Source organism: Podarcis melisellensis (genome assembly GCF_964234715.1).
Source record: "Podarcis melisellensis genome assembly, chromosome: 8".
Taxonomy (NCBI): domain Eukaryota; kingdom Metazoa; phylum Chordata; class Lepidosauria; order Squamata; family Lacertidae; genus Podarcis; species Podarcis melisellensis.
Window position 1 is genome coordinate 82111148 of NC_138540.1, and position 18553 is coordinate 82129700.

General features: G+C 48.9%; 1 protein-coding gene across 2 annotated transcripts in view; it reads left to right on the plus strand.

Annotated features, from left to right (window-relative positions):
- AXL (AXL receptor tyrosine kinase) overlaps positions 1 to 18553 on the plus strand; it is a 73919-nt gene that overhangs the window by 14760 nt on the left and 40606 nt on the right. For both annotated transcript variants that reach the window (XM_081921973.1, XM_081921972.1), the window contains exons 2-4: positions 1575 to 1773; positions 8789 to 8889; positions 10234 to 10416. In XM_081921973.1, coding sequence (XP_081778099.1) covers positions 1575 to 1773; positions 8789 to 8889; positions 10234 to 10416 — 483 coding nt within the window. The remainder of the gene's footprint in view (positions 1 to 1574; positions 1774 to 8788; positions 8890 to 10233; positions 10417 to 18553) is intronic.

An 18553-nucleotide genomic window follows, 5' to 3' on the forward strand; every position in this document is an offset into this window, starting at 1 on the left:
TGGAAAAGGGGACAATCATCATCATCATCATCATCATCATCATCATCACAGAGTCATAGAATTGAAGAGTTGGAAGGGACCCTACGGATCATCTAGCCCACCCCCTGTAAGGCAGCTGTTCCATACTGGGTTCGAACCTGCAACCTTGGCGTTATATCAGCACCACTCTGTACCCAATATTATTCTTACTTTAATTTCTTACTTGCCCTTCACCACATGGTCTCTGAGCAATTTTAAAACATTCAGAGGAGTCAGTATCACACAGTGGTTAGAGTATTGGACTCAGACCTGGGAGACCAGGGTTCAAATCCCCACTTGGCCATGGAACTTATTGGGTGGCCTTGGGCCAGCCATAGCCCAAGGCCTTAGCCCAAGGCCTTAGCTTAGCCTACCTCGCAGGCTTGTTGTGAGGATGAAATAACTGTCATGGCTTTGGGGCGCCATGAATGCCACTTCAATCTCCTTAGGGCAGGCATGGCCAAACTTGGCCCTCCAGCTGTTTTGGGACTACAACTCCCAGTGGCCAGGGATGATGGGAACTGTAGTCCCAAAACAGCTGGAGGGCCAAGTTTGGCCATGCCTGCCTTAGGGGAAAGGTCGGCTATTGATGCAAAAGGCTAGCAGATGGTAGATAAATAGCTAAGAAAATCGGGTCGAAACAATGCTGTAGGGTGGGTCCTAAAATATATACAGTGGTACCTCAGGTTAAGTACTTAATTCTTTCCGGAGGTCTGTACTTAACCTGAAACTGTTCTTAACCTGAAGCACCACTTTAGCTAATGGGGTCTCCTGCTGCTGCCACGCCGTCGGAGCACAATTTCTGTTCTCATCCTGAAGCAAAGTTCTTAACCTGAAGCACTATTTCTGGGTTAGCGGAGTCTGTAACCTGAAGCGTATGAAACCTGAAGCGTATGTAACCTGAGGTACCACTGTACATCTCAGGTGTCAGGTACAGTTGCGGACGTGATTCGTGCGGGATGCATGTTTGTAACCTGCAGCGGCGCATCTGTGCATGCGCGGATTGCGATTCGCGTTTCTGCGCATGCGCAACCGCTGAAACCCGGAAGTAACCCGTTCCGGTACTTCCAGGTTTCGGCGCATCTGTAACCTGAAAAAAACACAACCTGAAGCGTCTGTAACCCGAGGTATGACTGTATGTACAGTGGTACCTTTGGTTACGTACTTAATTCGTTCCGGAGGTCCGGTCTTAACCTGAAACTGTTCTTAACCTGAAGCACCACTTTAGCTAATGGGGCCTCCTGCTGCTGCAGCACCGCCGGAGCACGATTTCTGTTCTCATCCTGAAGCAAAGTTCTTAACCCGAGGTACTATTTCTGGGTTAGCAGAGTCTGTAACCTGAAGCGTATGTAACCTGAAGCATATGTAACCTGAGGTACCACTGTACTTATTAAAGAGGCACTTATTCAGTGTGCAGCAGAAACTGCACAATGAAGGTAGACTCCCATTGGCTAGACTCCCACCGCTGTTTCTATCCTAGACCCATCCCTGTGTCTCATTTTCCCTCTGCGCGATGCTATTCAGGTGCTCCAACGCAATCTCTTTCTCTCCTCCAGCCGTGTTCTTCCAAGAGAGCCCTTCGAACCTGACATCTTCCTTGGGCAAGGACATCAAGCTTTCGTGCTCCGCCCTTTCCCTTGGCGAGCCGCCTGAGATCACTTGGCTGCGGGACGGAGCCGCCCTGGACTTGGCCGACAGTAACCAGATGCAGTTCCCCTTGGATGATGAAGAATGGATGACCACCAGCGAATTGAGGTGAGCACCTTGCATCCCACAGTAGGTGGGCTGGCGCGCTCAGCGTTGGGAAGATCTACGATACAATACGACACGATATCTTTATTGTCATTGTCCCTTGCGGAACAATGAAATTGAAAAACTACATAAAACTACATAAAAACTACATAAAAACTACAAAAAACTACATAAAAACTACATAAAACATTCAAAAACCCCTAAAAACATCTAGCGGTGTTAGCGGACAGCAAGCTCAGCACGAGTCATCACCACCATCATTTTTACCGTATTTTTTGCTCTATAAGACTCACTTTTTCCCTCCTAAAAAGTAAGGAGAAATGTGTGTGCGTCTTATGGAGCGAATGCAGGCTGCGCAGCTATCCCAGAAGCCAGAACAGCAAGAGGGATTGCTGCTTTCGCTGCACAACGATCCCTCTTGTTGTTCTGGCTTCTGAGATTCAGAATATTTTTTTTTTCTTGTTTCCCTCCTCCAGAAACTAGGTGCGTCTTGTGGTCTGGTGCGTCTTATAGAGCGAAAAATACGGTAATTTGTATACTGTCTTTCTTTCTTACGATACTCAAGGTTGTTTTACAAGCTGCAGAAACAAAACATGTACATCTTATAACAATCTAATGCAATACAAAAATGTAATAATAAAACATAATAATAATAATAATAATAATAATAATAATAATAATAATAATAATAATAATAATTTATTATTTATACCCCGCCCATCTGGCTGGGCCCCCCCAGCCACTCTGGGCGGCTTCCATAGAAACCAGGAAACACTAAAATATCATACATTAAAAACTTCCCTGAACAGGGCTGCCTTAAGATGTTTTCTGAATGTCAAGTAGTTGTTTATCGTTTTGACATCTGCTGGGAGGGCGTTCCACAGGGCGGGCGCCACTACCGAAAAGGCCTGGTTCCCTGTAGCTTTGCTTCTCGCAATGAGGGAACCGCCAGAAGGCCCTCGGCACTGGACCTCAGCGTCCGGGCAGAACGATGGGGGTGGAGACGCTCCTTCAGGTATACTGGGCCGAGGCCGTTTAGGGCTTTAAAGGTCAACACCAACACTTTGAATTGTGCTCGGAAACGTACTGGGAGCCAATGTAGGTCTTTCAAGACCGGTGTTATGTAGTCTCGGCGGCCGCCCCCAGTCACCAGTCTAGCTGCCGCATTCTGGATTAGCTGTAGTTTCCGAGTCACCTTCAAAGGTAGCCCCACGTAGAGCGCATTGCAGTAGTCCAAGCGGGAGATAACTAGAGCCTGCACTACTCTGGCGAGACAGTCTGCGGGCAGGTAGGGTCTCAGCCTGCGTACCAGGTGGAGTTGGTAGACAGCTGCCCTGGATACAGAATTGACCTGTGCCTCCATGGACAGCTGTGAGTCCAAAATGACTCCCAGGCTACGCACCTGGTCCTTCAGGGGCACAGTTACCCTATTCAGGACCAGGGAGTCCTCCACACCAGCCCGCCCCCTGTCCCCCAAAAACAGTACTTCTGTCTTGTCAGGATTGAAATAGGCAACCTACATCAAAAAAGGCAACCTACATCAAAAAAGTAACATTCAACAATCATTAGTATAGTATAAAATGATAATACCAACATATAAAAGTTAATCAGAAATCCACTCAACAGTTACAATACAGTGGTATACCTCTGGTTAAGAACTTAATTCGTTCTGGAAGTCTGTTCTTAACCTGAAACTGTTCTTAACCTGAATCACCACTCTAGCTAATAGGGCCTCCCGCTGCCGCTGCACGATTTCTGTTCTCATCCTGAAGCAAAGTTCTTAACCTGAAGCACTATTTCTGGGTTAGCGGAGTCTGTAACCTGAAGCGTATGTAACCTGAAGCGTATGTAACCCGAGGTACCACTGTAAATAATATCCAAACTATAATCAATAAAACAACGGCAAGCCAGAGTACATAAAACAATACAATACACATTGAGAAGCTGTTGACACATTGAGTCAATAGTGTGATGCAGCAGCAAAAAAAAAAAAGAAAAGCCAGTGCTGTTCTAGGCTGCATTAACAGAAGTCTAGCGATCAAGGGAAGTCATAGTCCTGCTGTGTTCTGCCTTGGTCAGGCCACGCCTGGAGTCCTGTGTCCAGTTCTGGGCACCACAGTTTAAGAAGGAGGTTGACAAGCTGGAACGTGGGCAGAGGAGGGTGACCAAGATGGCCATGGGTCTGGAAACCATGCCTTATGAGGAACGGTCGAGGGAGTTGGGTGTGTTTAGCCTGGAGAAGAGGAGACCGAGAGGAGATATGAGATCTTCAAATGTCTAAACTAAGGGGCTGTCACGGGGAAGATGGAACTACAGTGGTACTTCTGGATGCAAACGGGATCTGTTCCGGAGCCCCGTTTGCACCCAGAAGCGATCCGTTGCTTCTGCGCATGCGCGTGACATCATTTTGACCGTCTGCGCATGCGCAAGCAACGAAACCCGGAAGTAACGCGCTCCATTACTTCCGGGTCGCCGCAGCGCGCAACCCGAAAATACTTATCCCAAAGTTACTTCAACCTGAGGTATGACTGTAGCTTGTTTGAGGGTAGGACTCGAAGCAATGGATTCAAGTTACAGTGGTTAATTCGTTCCGGAGGTCCGTACTTAACCTGAAACTGTTCTTAACCTGAAGCACCACTTTAGCTAATGGGGCCTCCTGCTACCGCCACGCTGCCGGAGCACGATTTCTGTTCTCATCCTGAAGCAAAGTTCTTAACCTGAAGCACTGTTTCTGGGTTAGTGGAGTGTGTAACCTGAAGCGAATGTAACCTGAAATGTATGTAACCCGAGGTACCACTGTACAAGCCGACTAAACATCAGGGAAAAAATTCTGACCGTAAGAGCGGTTTGGCAGTGGGACGGACTCTCTCGGGAGGTTTTTAAGCAGAGGTTGAATGGCCACCTGTCACAGATGCCAGGCATAATTGCATGAACTTCCATCCTGTCACCTTTCCCTCGCCTTTTCTCTAAAATGTCCCAAACGCTGCAACCTTTCCCCACGTGGAAGTTGCCTTGACCGTTTGGCTAGCCCCTTTCTGACCGTATTCCGATATCCTTTTTGACGTGAGGTAACCAAAACTGCACTCTACAGCCAAACAGCCAGTTGCACAACAGGAGGAAACCGTGCCACAGGAGAGCAGGGGAAAGTTGAAGCAGTATGGGTGTTGCCTGTTTGACTTAAACCACTATCCCTGCTTTTCTCCACGTGAACAGCCGAGCCATCTTCCTTGTGGAGAGATGGGGAGTTGGCTGGCTTCCTCCGAGGGGGGGGGGGTGAGAGAGAGACACATTGGGAAATATTTCCAGTTGCTCAACCCCAAAGCAGCATAACTTGGTGAGGAGGAGAGGGGCTGGCAGCTTTCCTCTCCTGGCCTCGCATGAAGCTTTTCTCCTCTGCTTCTTTCATTGCCCTTTCCGCTGGCAGGCCAGGCAAAGTAGGAACTGAATGGGGATGAAAGGCGTAGGGGCAGCTTCCAGGACTGTGGCCCAAACTGGATGTCTGAAGTCCTGGATTATCCAAGAGGCAGGCTAAGGGCTTATCCACCCTCCTGCTGCTTCTCCGCTCCGCCCCTCTGTCTCCCCCCCCAATAGCCCAGGGGAAAGGGCTCTTTAGCCTACAATTCCGGTTTTCTCTGGAATGACATTTGCTCCAGTTTAGCTCTAAAGAGTGGGTTTTCCCTGGGAAAGCAGCACGACCAGGGGGAAACAGCTTGCACCCGTGTCTTCTAAGCACATGAAGGATAGCTCAGTCAGTAGAGCATGAGACTGACCTTGGAGTCAGTCACCATCTCTTAGCCCATGGGTAGGCAAACTAAGGCCCGGGGGCTGGATGCGGCCCAGTCACCTTCTAAATCCGGCCCATGGATGGTCCCGGAATCAGCGTGTTTTTACATGAGTAGAATGTGTGCTTTTATTTAAAATGCATCTCTGGGTTATTTGTGGGGCCTGCCTGGTGTTTTTACAGTGGTACCTCGGGTTACAGACGCTTCAGGTTACAGATGCTTCAGGTTACAGACTCCGCTAACCCAGAAATAGTACCTCGGGTTAAGAACTTTGCTTCAGGATGAGAACAGAAATCGCGCGGTGGCGGCAGTGGGAGGCCGCATTAGCTAAAGTGGTACCTCAAGTTAAGAACAGTTTCAGGTTAAGAACGGACCTCCAGAACAAATTAAGTACGTAACCAGAGGTACCACTGTACATGAGTAGAATGTGTGCTTTTATTTAAAATGCATCTCTGGGTTTTGTGGGGCATAGGAATTCGTTCATCCCCCCCCCCAAAAAAATATAGTCCAGCCCCTCACAAGATCTGAAGGACAGTGGACTGGCCCCTTGCTGAAAAGGTTTGCTGACCCCTGTCTTAGCCTAACCTACCTCACAGGGTTGTCGTGAGGGTGAAATGGGGGGGGGGGAGAGGAGAACCACCTGCACCACCTCGAGATCCTTGGAAGATAAAGGGGGTATATCAATGTAATAAATAGTCATAGTAATAATGGTTCCCTTTCTGGTGATCCACTCCCCAACCCCACGTTCCATCTCACAAAATGGTAATGATAATCCATTACTGGATTATACTGAATAAAGTCCCTATTTTTTTTCTTGGGGGAAGCAGGCCTGTTGTGCAACAGCGCCAAATTCGCTGTTATTGTGCAAATTGAATTTGCCCATACGCGATTGAATTCCACCCGCAAAATAGCAACAGTCTGGAATCTCCAACAGTTCCCACGCTTTTTATATATTTTTTTTACTCTGCCTTTGTTTCGTTAGCTGCGTGGGCTCTTTAAGCTTGTTTCTTTCCTTTCCTAAAAAGCTTATACATTCATCTCGAGTTTGATAAACAGCAAAAGACACAATGCTCAGCTGGAACAAACAGAAGGGTTTAAAGAACTCTGTAGAATAAACACACACACACACACACACAACTAGCACAAGAGTAAGATGCTTTGTTTTGTCTGCTGCTGCTGTTTGTGATGTCCAGGAGGAAACTGGCAGCTGGTCTTCTGGATTCAGGAGTCTGAGGATGGAAGGGGGAAGAATCATGACCCATAAACAAACAGAGAGGTTGTCGGCCTTTCTGCAGTGACACAAACAACCCAAAACACAAATAATCCCTAACCAGCGATAAACCATAACCCGGAGGGGTAGGGCCCCCAATATTTAAAATCAGAAATATTGGGCCCCTGTACAATTTGCCACAGCATACCCTCCAACATTTCTCCAACGGAAATTCTAAGGGAAAGCAGGGCATTCTGAAATCAAATCAGACACCGGGGCGGCTTTTGTAAACGCTGGAAAATGGGGACATTTGAAGAGTCTGCCGTGGCATTCAAGTTGAAAATGTTGGTTCTGTATGCCCCAATTCTCTTAACAAATATCTCAAACGTTGTCAGAGGTTTTCGGTGCATATGGGACCCAAGTTTATATCCATGGATTTTAATGGTATTACTCATAGTGTGTTTTGTATCCTGATGTTTAATGGTAATGGGGAGGTTTGGACACTCACCCTGTGCTTAGCTCCTGGAGTGAGGCAGGGGTGGGTCAGGGGTGAGTGGTCTAGATTAAGGTTACCAGATTTTTTCAAAGAATCCAGGGACACTTAAAAAAAAAGAAGAGAGAGAGAAGTTATTAAAGAAAAAGTTATTTTAAAAAATAATAATATATTCTCTTCTGTGGTCTCCTCTGTCGCGTGGCCTTCCTCTGGACCCTGGCCTGCTCTCTTGGAGACCTAGCTGCCGTGGAGTAGGCTCGGGTCAGGCCTGGGCTAGGCCACTTGTCCTTGCCCTCCTGGTGCTCTCCTATCTCTCCTTTTCAGTGGCGTGGCAAGGTTGGAGCTCCCCTCTTTTTTCTTCTTCCTCTTTCTCTCTCTTCCTTCTCCTTCTCCTCTTCTCCTTTTCTCTGGGGTTTTCCGGGCCCCTGAGTGCCACTGGGCAGTCGGCTGGGTGGCCAGGCACTCTCGCTCCCGGCTCAATTTGGGTTGAGTTCCCCCTCGGTAGTGGCAGCGGCAGTCTCAGCAGCCGGGAGCCAGCCTGATAGCGCAGTTGGCTCTGGATGGCTTCAGGAGCTACTCGCTGCCCGCCATTTTACCTTGCCAGAAATCCCCACATCATGTGTCTTGTGCTGTTGAACCAATCACACAACATTTATTTCCTACTAATAAATCTACAACACTTAAAATAAAAATCCGGGGACACTCCGGGGCAGTGGCGTAGCGTGGGTTGTCAGCACCCGGGGCAAGGCAAGTAACTTGTGCCCCCTAACCCGTGGATTTGCGCCCCCTAACCCTAACCCCCAGATGTTGCGCCCGGTGCGGCCGGCCCCCCCTGCACCCCCCACGCTACGCCACTGCTCCGGGGACTGATTTGTGAATCCAGGGACTGTCCTCGGGAAACGGGGACGTCTGGTAACCTTAGTCTAGATGAACTTTCAGACTGATCCTGAGGGGAAGGCCCATGGCTCAGTGGCAGAACATGTTTTGCATGCAGATGGTCGCAGGATCAATCCTGATGTCTCCAGGTTGGGTTGAAACCCTGGAGAGCCACTCCCATTCCGTGCAGACAAGGCCAAGCCAAATGGACCAATGGTTTGATTCGGTATAAGGCAACTTCCTGTGTTCCTACCCAGCAGGGCTCTTCCCATGTTCTCATGAACAGGCCTGGAGCCTAGCCTGGTAGTATTCACCAGAACAAGTGGTCCAGATCAGGAGTAGAGGTTGTTGGCATCTGACTGGAGCGAGCCTTTGGGGATGAGGTCGAACTGTGGGACCTGCTGTGGCTGTAGAGACCGATACGAGTGAGACATGTTTTGTTGCAGCCGGGCAGATGAAGGCATCCGATTGATGCACCACGGCGTTTCTTCTCTCTGAGCTCCTCCCGGCGGTCATTCCTCCTCTGGTCACTGCTAGAGATACTATTGTTTAAGGAGGGATCCCACAACCCTGCTCTCTTTCCTCAAATCAGGAGTGAATTTTAAGGCACTGAGAAGCCAAAATAACTCCCTGTGTTGCTATTCTCTTCCCTGACAGCATCCCTTCTGTTCAGCTCTCGGACATGGGGAACTACCAGTGCGCGGCCTCGGTGAACGGATCTGAAGTCCTCTCTGATGAAGCCTACCTGAATCTGGAAGGTAAACACCGTTTGTCTGAGCGTGAGGTGCACACACCAGATCACACTGAGAGGATCTTCCACAAGTGTTCATCACAGGGTCGAAGAAGGAAGGTGGTGACAGAGCAAAAAGGCGCTGGAGCCCAAGCTGGCTTTGCAGCCATCTTTTCTTTCTTTCAAAACTTTCCCAGCGTGAAAGTTTTGAAGGAACGCAAGCGCAACAAGTACTGTAAATATAAATGGAAGATGTTTTGTCTAGGGTGAGACCTTGGTTCCTTAGCCATACATGATGACCCTGTGCGAGTGTTTGGGTGAGTTGTGTGGAGTTTCTACTGCGGTTGGCGGAGCCCTAGATAAGACTGGGTTTGAGCGTCTCAGCGGAAGCCTGCCAGTGTTATAGTTTGTGGATTGTCGGGATTTGTGATTGCTGAGAGGGAGAGAGCCTGTGGCTGTGCGTGATTGTAGACTGACTATGTCCCAAACCGCCAATTAGTTTCTGGGCCCAATTCAAAGTGCTGGTGGCCTATAAAGCCTTAAATGGCTCAGGACCACAATACCTCAGTATACACCAACCCAGACAATGCACTCATCATCTGAGGCCCTTCTTTGTGTGCCTCCTCCACGAGAGGTCCAGAGGGCAGCAACACAAGAACGGGGCCTTTTTCGGGGTGGCTCCCTGTCTGTAGATTGCTCTCCCCAGGGAGGCTCGCCTGGCGCTTTCATTATATGCCTGTAGGCACCCGGCAAAGGCATTCCTTTTCAACCAGGCCTTTGGTTGATTAATATTCTACAGCCTTTTACATGTGTTTGTGGGAGGGGAGGGTATTGTTTTGTTGTTTTGGTTTCAACTATTTACTTGTGTTTTTTTACCTTGTGTTTTTACCCTGTGAATCCTCTTCATATCTTTGGATGAAGGGCAGTATATAAAACTAATAAATCAAAATAAATAACACAGGTGTGTTAGCAGACATGCAATCTTGAGCGAATGATATTGAGTGAGCAGAATCCTGTTTAATAGATTTTGATGTTTTATGGATCTGTACCTGTATTGCTTTATAGACAGTATTTAATTTTGTTCGATTTCCTTTCTGAAACACTTTGAAACATAAGTATATATATAAAAAACCCACTTGAGATAATGGCAATAACTTGTATGTAAAATAACAAAAAATAAAAATTACAGCGCCACCAGGGACGAAAACCCGCTCTTCAAAGCTGAATCGGCATAAACAGCAATCTGGGGAAAACCCGAACTGACGTTTGCTTCGATTCCGCTTTGAAGAACATCTCATTCATGCATCACAAGGGAGCCTTCTTTGTCTGCTTGCTGAGTCTGTTCCTTCTTGTCCCCCTTTTTTGTGTCCAGGTCTCCCCTTTTTCACTGAAGAGCCCCAGGATCTGGAGGTCACCGTCAACACCCCTTTCAACCTCAGCTGCAGGGCTCAGGGCCCCCCAGAACCAGTGCGGGTGATCTGGCTGCAAGACAGCGCCCCCCTCAACTCCTTGAATGACCCACAGGCCCGGACGCCTTCCACACTGGCGTTGAGAGGTGAGTCGCACAGCGGATCACGTCTGATTCCTCTGCTCAGAAAACTACCTTTACAAAAAGAAGTCACGTGATCACCTCCATACCATACATCCAAAGCAAAATAAACCCTGGGAACTGTAGTTTATTGAGGATGCTGGGTGTGGTAGTTCCATGGGGCAAACTACAGTTCCCAGGACTTTACAGGAGAAGCCCTGTGTTGTCCGGGAGGTCAGCTGTCCGGGGAAATACACATTGGGTGTTCGGGACTGGTCCCCTCTCAATCTCCTCCTTGGGACCAGAGCTTTCAAAATCCATCTGTGGCTTTCTTCCGTCTCGATCCACAGCTTTGTTTTGCGGTTTTGCCTTTTCAAGCAGAGTTTAATCTTCTCGGTGCTGGGAACCCTAATTCCCGACATCTGGGTTGCTCTGTATGTGAAGAAGCATACTCTGCACAGGCTCCATAGCTCTTTCCTCGCCTTTCCCTGGCTCTGGACCAAGGTGTTGAAAACAGTTTCAGGGCCTAGCTGATGAGGCTCCGATTGAGCTTTTGTTTGCTTCTCCATTTTCTGCATCTGGGTGGCTGAGCCAAAAATCCCCCGTCCTTTATTTTTCTCTCCGTTCCGCTGGTTCAAAAGAGAGAGCCCTGGTTCTCCCCGCAAGCCAGTCCCTCTCTGGCGTTATTGAAGGGCAGGAGGGAAGGGCAGTGAATGCAGGAGGGGGGACCCCTATTCTCGCCCTTCATTCAGCCTTGCCTTCGTGAGCGTGCCCCTTTCCCCCCTTCCCTCACGTCCTTGTTCATTGTCTCGGGTGTCCCCCTCTCTCAAAGCCCCTCTTGTCCCCAGCCTCCAGCTTCTTTTGTTCCCTTTTCTATGCGAGTGGCTGGTTCCCGATGGCTCGGCTGGGGAGGGGGTTTTCCTCCGAGCGTGGGAACGGGCCCTGCAAGCCTTGCCAAATGCCAATTGGGCAGTGTGCGTGCGTGCATGTGCGAGCGTGTCTCCCTCTCTTGCCGCTCACGAAAACAACGCCGACCTGTTTCGAGGGTCCAGAGTGCTTCACCTTCGTTCTCTCGGTAACCCTTACAACACCCCTGTAAGGTAGGCCAAGCGGTAGGGTGGCCAGACGCATCTCCACAGGTGTCGCTTGTGCGAGAAGCTGTAGCACTTGGTGAAATGCCCTCCTCTGCAAAGAGGCAGGAGAACACTGTCCCACCATCTCGTCCTCTGTCGGCCCCTTCTCCTTGTGCCCTCCATCTTTCCCAACATCAGGGTCTTTCCCAGGGAGTCTTCTCTTCTCATGAGGCGGCCAAAGTATTGGAGCCTCAATTTCAGGACCTGTCCTTCCAGTGAGCACTCAGGGCTGATTTCCTTCAGAATGGAGAGGTTTGATCTTCTTGCAGTCCATGGGACTCTCAAGAGTCTCCTCCAGCACCATAATTCAAAAGCATAAATTATTCAGCTATCAACCTTCCTTATGGTCCAGCTTTCACTTCCATACATCACTACTGGGAAAACCATAGCTTTAACTATACGGGCCTTTGTTGGCAAGGTGATGTCTCTGCTTTTTAAGATGCTGTCTAGGTTTGTCATTGCATAAAAGCACAATAAACATCAAACATTAAAAACATCCCTATACAAGGCTGCCTTCAGTTGTCTTGTATAAGTCGTATAGTTATTTATCTCCTTGACATCTCACGGGAGGGCGTTCCACAGGGTGGGCGCCACTACCAAGAAGGCCCTCTGCATGGTTCCCTGTAGCATCACTTCTTGCAGTGGAGATGGGTGGGCCATGTGGAGATCGGGTAAGCATTTCGGGAGAGGAGATGTTTGGAAGGTCCCCTTGTTCTTTGGCACCACAGATGACGGGCAGTACTGCAAGCCACTCAGAGCTGTGGAGGGTGAAGCAAGGAAAGGACCACAGCTCAGCCCTTTGAGCATCTGCCTTGCAGGTCACAGGTTCTATCGCCCAATGATATCTTTGTTGGTCTATTTAGCATAATATATGGGGACGCGGGTGGCACTGTGGGTAAAACCTCAGTGCCTAGGACTTGCCGATCGCATGGTCGGCGGTTCGAATCCCCGCGGCGGAGTGACCTCCCGTCCCACATAGCAGTTCGAAAGCACCCTTAAGTGCAAGTAGATAAATAGGTACCGCTTTATAGCGGGAAGGTAAACGGCCAGAGCAGCTTCGTCATGGAAGTGTCTCCGGACAGCGCTGGCCCCCGGCCTCTTAAGTGAGATGGGCGCACAACCCTAGAGTTGGACACAACTGGCCCATATGGGCAGGGGTACCTTTACCTTTACCCTTTACCTTATTATTGTGAACACTGTATTCCTCCAGGCTACCTATTTATTAAGCATTCGTTCTGATTTGCGTGGGACATGGATCGCACTGTGGGTTAAACCACAGAGCCTAGGACTTGCCGATCAGAAGGTCAGCGGTTTGAATCCCCATGATGGGGTGAGCTCCCATTGTTCGGTCCCTGCTCCTGCCAACCTAGCAGTTCGAAAGCACATCAAAATGCAAGTAGATAAATAGGTACCGCTCCGATGGGAAGATAAATGGCATTTCCGTGCGCTGCTCTGGTTTGCCAGAAGCAGCTTAGTCATGCTGGCCACATGACCCGGAAGCTGTACACCGGCTCCCTTGGCTAATAAAGTGAGATGAGCGCCACAACCCCAGAGTCGGTCACGACTGGACCTAATGGTCAGGGGTCCCTTTACCTGATTTGCTTGCAGAAATCTTATGTGAAGTTTGTACCACATTCTGTCTTTATCAATCATTCATTCTTAAAAAAATATGGCAATAAACATTTGTCCCCTGTTTGCTCTGATTTGCTTGTTGGGCGTTTATACAGTTTCCTGTTTCTCATTTGTTCACCCCACACTTCTCGCCTCAGGAAGTCTCAGGAAGTGGATTTGCAGTGCTGAAGTAACAAGAGTGTTTTAACCCTGGCGGGCCTAAATTTCCCAACATGCATTTGAATCCCTCCTGAAAAATGCTGACGGGAGCCTCTGCTAGAGTCTTTCCTATCCTCTCTGGGCCACTTGGAGCTCCTGACCTGCCCTGCTGGCTGATGTCCTACTCAGCTTGCCCCAGCACATTTTGGGGGGCTTCCCAGAATCCTTGCCACTGGGCTTTTCTGCCGAAGGCCACCGGCTGATTAGCTGAATCCAGCCACAGCTATTTTCCTTTACTTCCCTTTTTTTTGCTGATTTGGCAGTTGCGTGGGGTTGCGAGCCTCAAACCAGACGCCTGGGTAAGAGGAAGTGGGTGTGAAGGGCTTCTTTGGCCAAAGGGCATCTCTTGCTGCTCCTCGAATAGAAACCAAAATCTTGGCAGCAAGAGTATCCTTGTGGCCGTAGCCCTAAGCACAGGGGATGCTGGAGGCAACCCCCCCCCCCTTGAGCCCGGTGGGACTTCCATGCGTAGGACGGAGATTTCCGCCAGAATCTGTTCTTGCCTGGGAGTGTAGTCTGTGCCATGCTGCTTCTTCAGACGCAGGGTGGGTTGGAGGCAAAGGAGTGGTGCAAACGGCAAGATGTGCTTGCCATATTATTGCAAGCAAGAGCTTGGGGAAAATTCTCACAAGACAACCGAGTAAGAGAGGAAGGATTTGGGAACCTGAGGCTGGTGCAATAGACTCTCCTGCGGGGGCCTCTGATGGTAGTTTCAGAGAGAAGGGCACACGCTTTGAATGCAGAAGGGCCTAGGTGGAAAGCAGCCCTGTTTAGGGAAGCTTTTAATGTTTGATGCATTACTGTACAGTGGTACCTCGGGTTAAGTACTTAATTCGTTCTGGAGGTCCGTACTTAAGCTGAAACTGTTCTTAACCTCAAGCACCACTTTAGCTAATGGGGTCTCCTGCTGCTGCCGTGCTTCCGGAGCATGATTTCTGTTCTCATCCTGAAGCAAAGTTCTTAACTTGAAGCACTATTTCTGGTTACAGATAGGTAGCCGTGTTGGTCTGCCATAGTCAAAACAAAAAAAATTCCTTCCAGTAGCACCTTAAAGACCAACTAAGTTAGTTCTTGGTATGAGCTTTCGTGTGCATGCACACTTCTTCAGTGTATCTGAAGAAGTGTGCATGCACACGAAAGCTCATACCAAGAACTAACTTAGTTGGTCTTTAAGGTGCTACTGGAAGGATTTTTTTTTGTTTTCACTATTTCTGGGTTAGCGGAGTCTGTAACCTGAAGTGTATGTAACCTGAGGTAACACTGTATTTTAATATTTGGTTGGAAGCCGCCCAGAGTGGCTGGGGAAGCCCAGACAGATGGGTGGGATATAATAATAATAATAATAATAATAATAATAATAATAACAATAATAATAATAATGCCTGGTTTCTGCAGCACTCAAGCTGTAACTCACTGCCCTGAAAATCCACCCACCGTTGTCCTGCTTCTGGCTGCAGGCTTCTCCCTCTTTTTCGCATTAGCTTGGGCCTGACTCTTGAAAGGATGTCAGCCAAACACCTCCTATAACAAAAGGGAAGAAAGGGGGGGGGCCTGTGTTCCCTTTGGGGTTCAAATAACAAAACAAACCCCTGATCTGCAGCTCGTGTTTCTTGTTTCTTTTTTCATCCCGGTTTTTAAAATGGTGTTGCTCCACGATCCATATCTATCCTGCGGCTGTCCTGTCATAGAATCATAGACTTGTACAGTTGGAAGGGACCCCGAGGGTCATCTAGTCTGACCCCCTGCAATGCAGGAATCTCAGCTAAAGCATCCCTGACAGATGGCCGTCCAAACTCTGCTTAGAAACCACCAAGGAAGGAGAGTCCACAACCTCCTGAGGGAGAGCCGTTTCACTGTCAAACGTCTCTTGCTGCCAGAAAGTTCTTCCTGATGTTTAGTTGGAATCTCCTTCCTTTTAACTTGAAGCCATGGGTTCGAGTCCTACCCCCTAGAGCTTGAAATGCTTCATTTCGACGTCTCTCCCTCCCCCTCTTACTGACGCACCACCAGCTTCAATCCATATTTAGAAAAGGAGCGGCCGAGCGGTCATTTTAAGGAGGTTGTGTGGACAAGGCCCAAGCCCGCAGCAGGCGAAGCGTTTCCCCTGAAACATCTGGAGGGTATTAGTGGCCATGCAAAACATCTGGGGGGGAAGGTGACAGATTAGCAGCAGCTATGCACGTATTTCTTTTGCCCTGTATTGGTTACCTGGGGTCAAAATTGTTCTGCTGGGTTTTGAAAAGAGAACAAGAGGAGGGGGTTTGCCCCTCTGGCCTGTTTGACCAGAGGCAACAATGGCACGAAAAAAACCCCGTTTCCGCTCCCTGTGGGAAGATAGATGCATTGTGTCTCTCCAAGCACTTTCAGTTCTCTTAAAAACAGTTGCCCTCCGATGTTCACACACTGTCCTTTGTCGTGCTCTTCCCTTCCTCCTCTCCCCTCAGAGTTGAGGTAAAAACCAGCCATTCCAGTGTCTTGAATAGTGTTCCTCTACCCTGCGCGTGTTTTGCCTCGCCCCACATACCTGCCGTGCCTCTTATTTCTCTTATTGCTCATTTGGCCTAGCCGTGGCACGCAGTGAGTCAGGGAAGGGGAATTCTGGGCAGGAGGTGACATGCATCTGAGTCACGAGCCAGGATCCGGATGCCGCTGCAGGAAGCCGGCCAGAGGAGCATTAGGACGAGGGGTGGTGAATGGGCAGATGTGGGGCCCAGGCAGTGACTGAAAGATAGCTGGAAAAGGATGAAGGCTTTGATACCTCTGATTTAGACCACTGGTATTCAAGAGCCTGGCAAATGGCCCTTTCTGAGGAGATTTCTCATGGACCAAAAATATCCAGTGGGCCTAGTGACCGATTTTTTGCAATGGTGCAAATTTTTGCAATGGTGCGATTTCCTTTCGCTTACTGGTGAGGAAGCATGTGGCCGGATTGGTCCCTGTCGGCTTACAGCACCGTTTGGGTCATGTCGGAAACACAACCCCTTCCATCTGTACTCAATTTTTTTTAGTGGGACAAATGGGAAAACAAAAGCGTAGGGAGATACCGTTTTATTTATTTGGCGAGCCCACGCACTTGTACCTGTCTTTCTTTTTGAGCTTAATTATTTTGATGAGGAAATATTTCAGCTCTTTTCTTCCCCCGCTTGTGATAACGCTACGTAGATTATTTCTTTCTTCCCAGAAGTCCTGTCCTCACCAAAGGGACATGCGTCCACCAGACTGTGCATCCTTCCCAAATCTGGGTGGTTGGGTGACCTTTCACATGGCAATGAGGGATGTTCTTGGAGAGGAGGTTTGCCATAAGTTGGTGCGTGCAAAAGAGAGGAGAGTGATGCAAAAGGTTGAGAAAACGGCAGGCAAAGGAAGTGTGACCGGGGGGATGGAGGAAGTTGGGTGAGGCAGGGGTGGTTGTCCGTGTCAGAGGTGAGTGCCTGTCCGTGAAATGAAAGATGCATTTGCAGACAGCCCAGGGTAGAGGAGCATTTAAGCAGATGCTGCTTTTATCTCTTCGGTGTGGAACGAAAGTGATGTTAAAGGCACAAGGCCAGGGTTATTTCTGACCATGTGGTAGGCCCACCTGAACACAGAGCTTCGAAAATGTGCTCTTTGATTGTGCAGAATGGCTCGCTTGAGGGTTCTTGTACTGCCTGGCACTTGGTGGGCCACTGGAATTTGGGTCATACCCTTCCACAACGGACAGACAGGCGGACGTTATTGCCATTTGAAATGTGGGCAGATGAGAGGGAGGAAAAGAGACTCAGTGCAGACCTCTCTGGGAAGTGGAATGGTGTGAGAATCATCAAATTTTAGAGTCAGAAGGGATTCCAAGTTTCATCTAACCCAACCCCTGCAATGCAGGAATCTTAACTAAGCAGAGATACAGAATCTGTGGCCCTCCAGATGCAACCACGACTGCTCCAATCACCCCTAACCATTGGTCATGCTGGCTGGGAATGATGGGAGTTGGAGTCCACCAGAATCTGGAAGCTGCCACATTGGCTACCTCTGTGCATTCTTCCCTAAGCATATGGGGAAATGCTAGTGAACCACACGTTTCCCTGCTACAGGCTATTTCCCCTTGTTGCAGTTGGTGATAAATTGCATTCTTGATAGGCAGGGGATCGTCTTCCTCTGATTCCAGAGAGGAAGGGAGGGTTTCTGAAATGTAGGAAGGCCACACATTATCACATTTGTTCAAGAAATGTTGGTCAGAAATAGAAGCGGCCTGCATAATCTCAGGGTTAAATAATTAGTTGTTCACCAGCTTCTCACGAGAGTTTTGGTTTTCTGGTGTGGCTTTTGCTGTTTGGACAGAGGAAAAGGGGAAACAGACCATTAAAAGCTGCAGATTCGCTCTGTTATTTGCTGAAGGAGAATGTGGATTCCATCTGTGGGAATCCCGTGACAAATCTAGTGATTAGCTGAAGGAAAAAGAGATACAGTGCAACCGAAACACATCTTTTATGTAGGTAAAGTAAAGGTAAAGGTAAGGTAAAGAACCCCTGGACGGTTAAGTCCAGTCAAAGGCGACTATGGGGTTGTGGCGCTCATCTTGCTTTCAGGCAGAAAGAGCTGGCGTTTGTCCACAGACAGCTTTCCTGGTCATGTTTTGAAACCAGAGCGTCTTTTATGTAAACCAGTCTGGCTGGCCTAGCGAAGAGCAAATCTGTTAAACGACAAAAGGTGCTGATGATGAAGAAGAGTTTGGATTTGATATCCCGCTTTAACACTACCCGAAGGAGTCTCAAAGCGGCTAACAGTCTCCTTTCCCTTCCTCCCTCACAACAAACACTCTGTGAGGTGAGTGGGGCTGAGAGACTTCAGAGAAGTGTGACTAGCCGAAGGTCACCCAGCAGCTGCATGTGGAGGAGCAGAGATGCAAACCCGGTTCAACAGATTACGAGTCTACCGCTCTTAACCACTACACCACACTGGCTCTCTGATGGGCCATCTGAGAGGAATCCTTGGGCCTGGGAAAATGGATGCTGCCAAGGTGATGGGGTGTGTATTTAAGTGACAGGAGAAGAGAGATTTTGAGCAAGGTGTTCTGAAAAGAATAAGAAGTAAGGCTGGGGTCCATCTTGGGCAGGTTGGCTGCAGGCTGGCTGGGAGAGATGCCTTGGACTGCATGGCTTCACTCCTGTGAGGGACAAGCCGCTCTTGAAAGGACCATCCTGGAAGATTTGGATTCCCTCCATGCA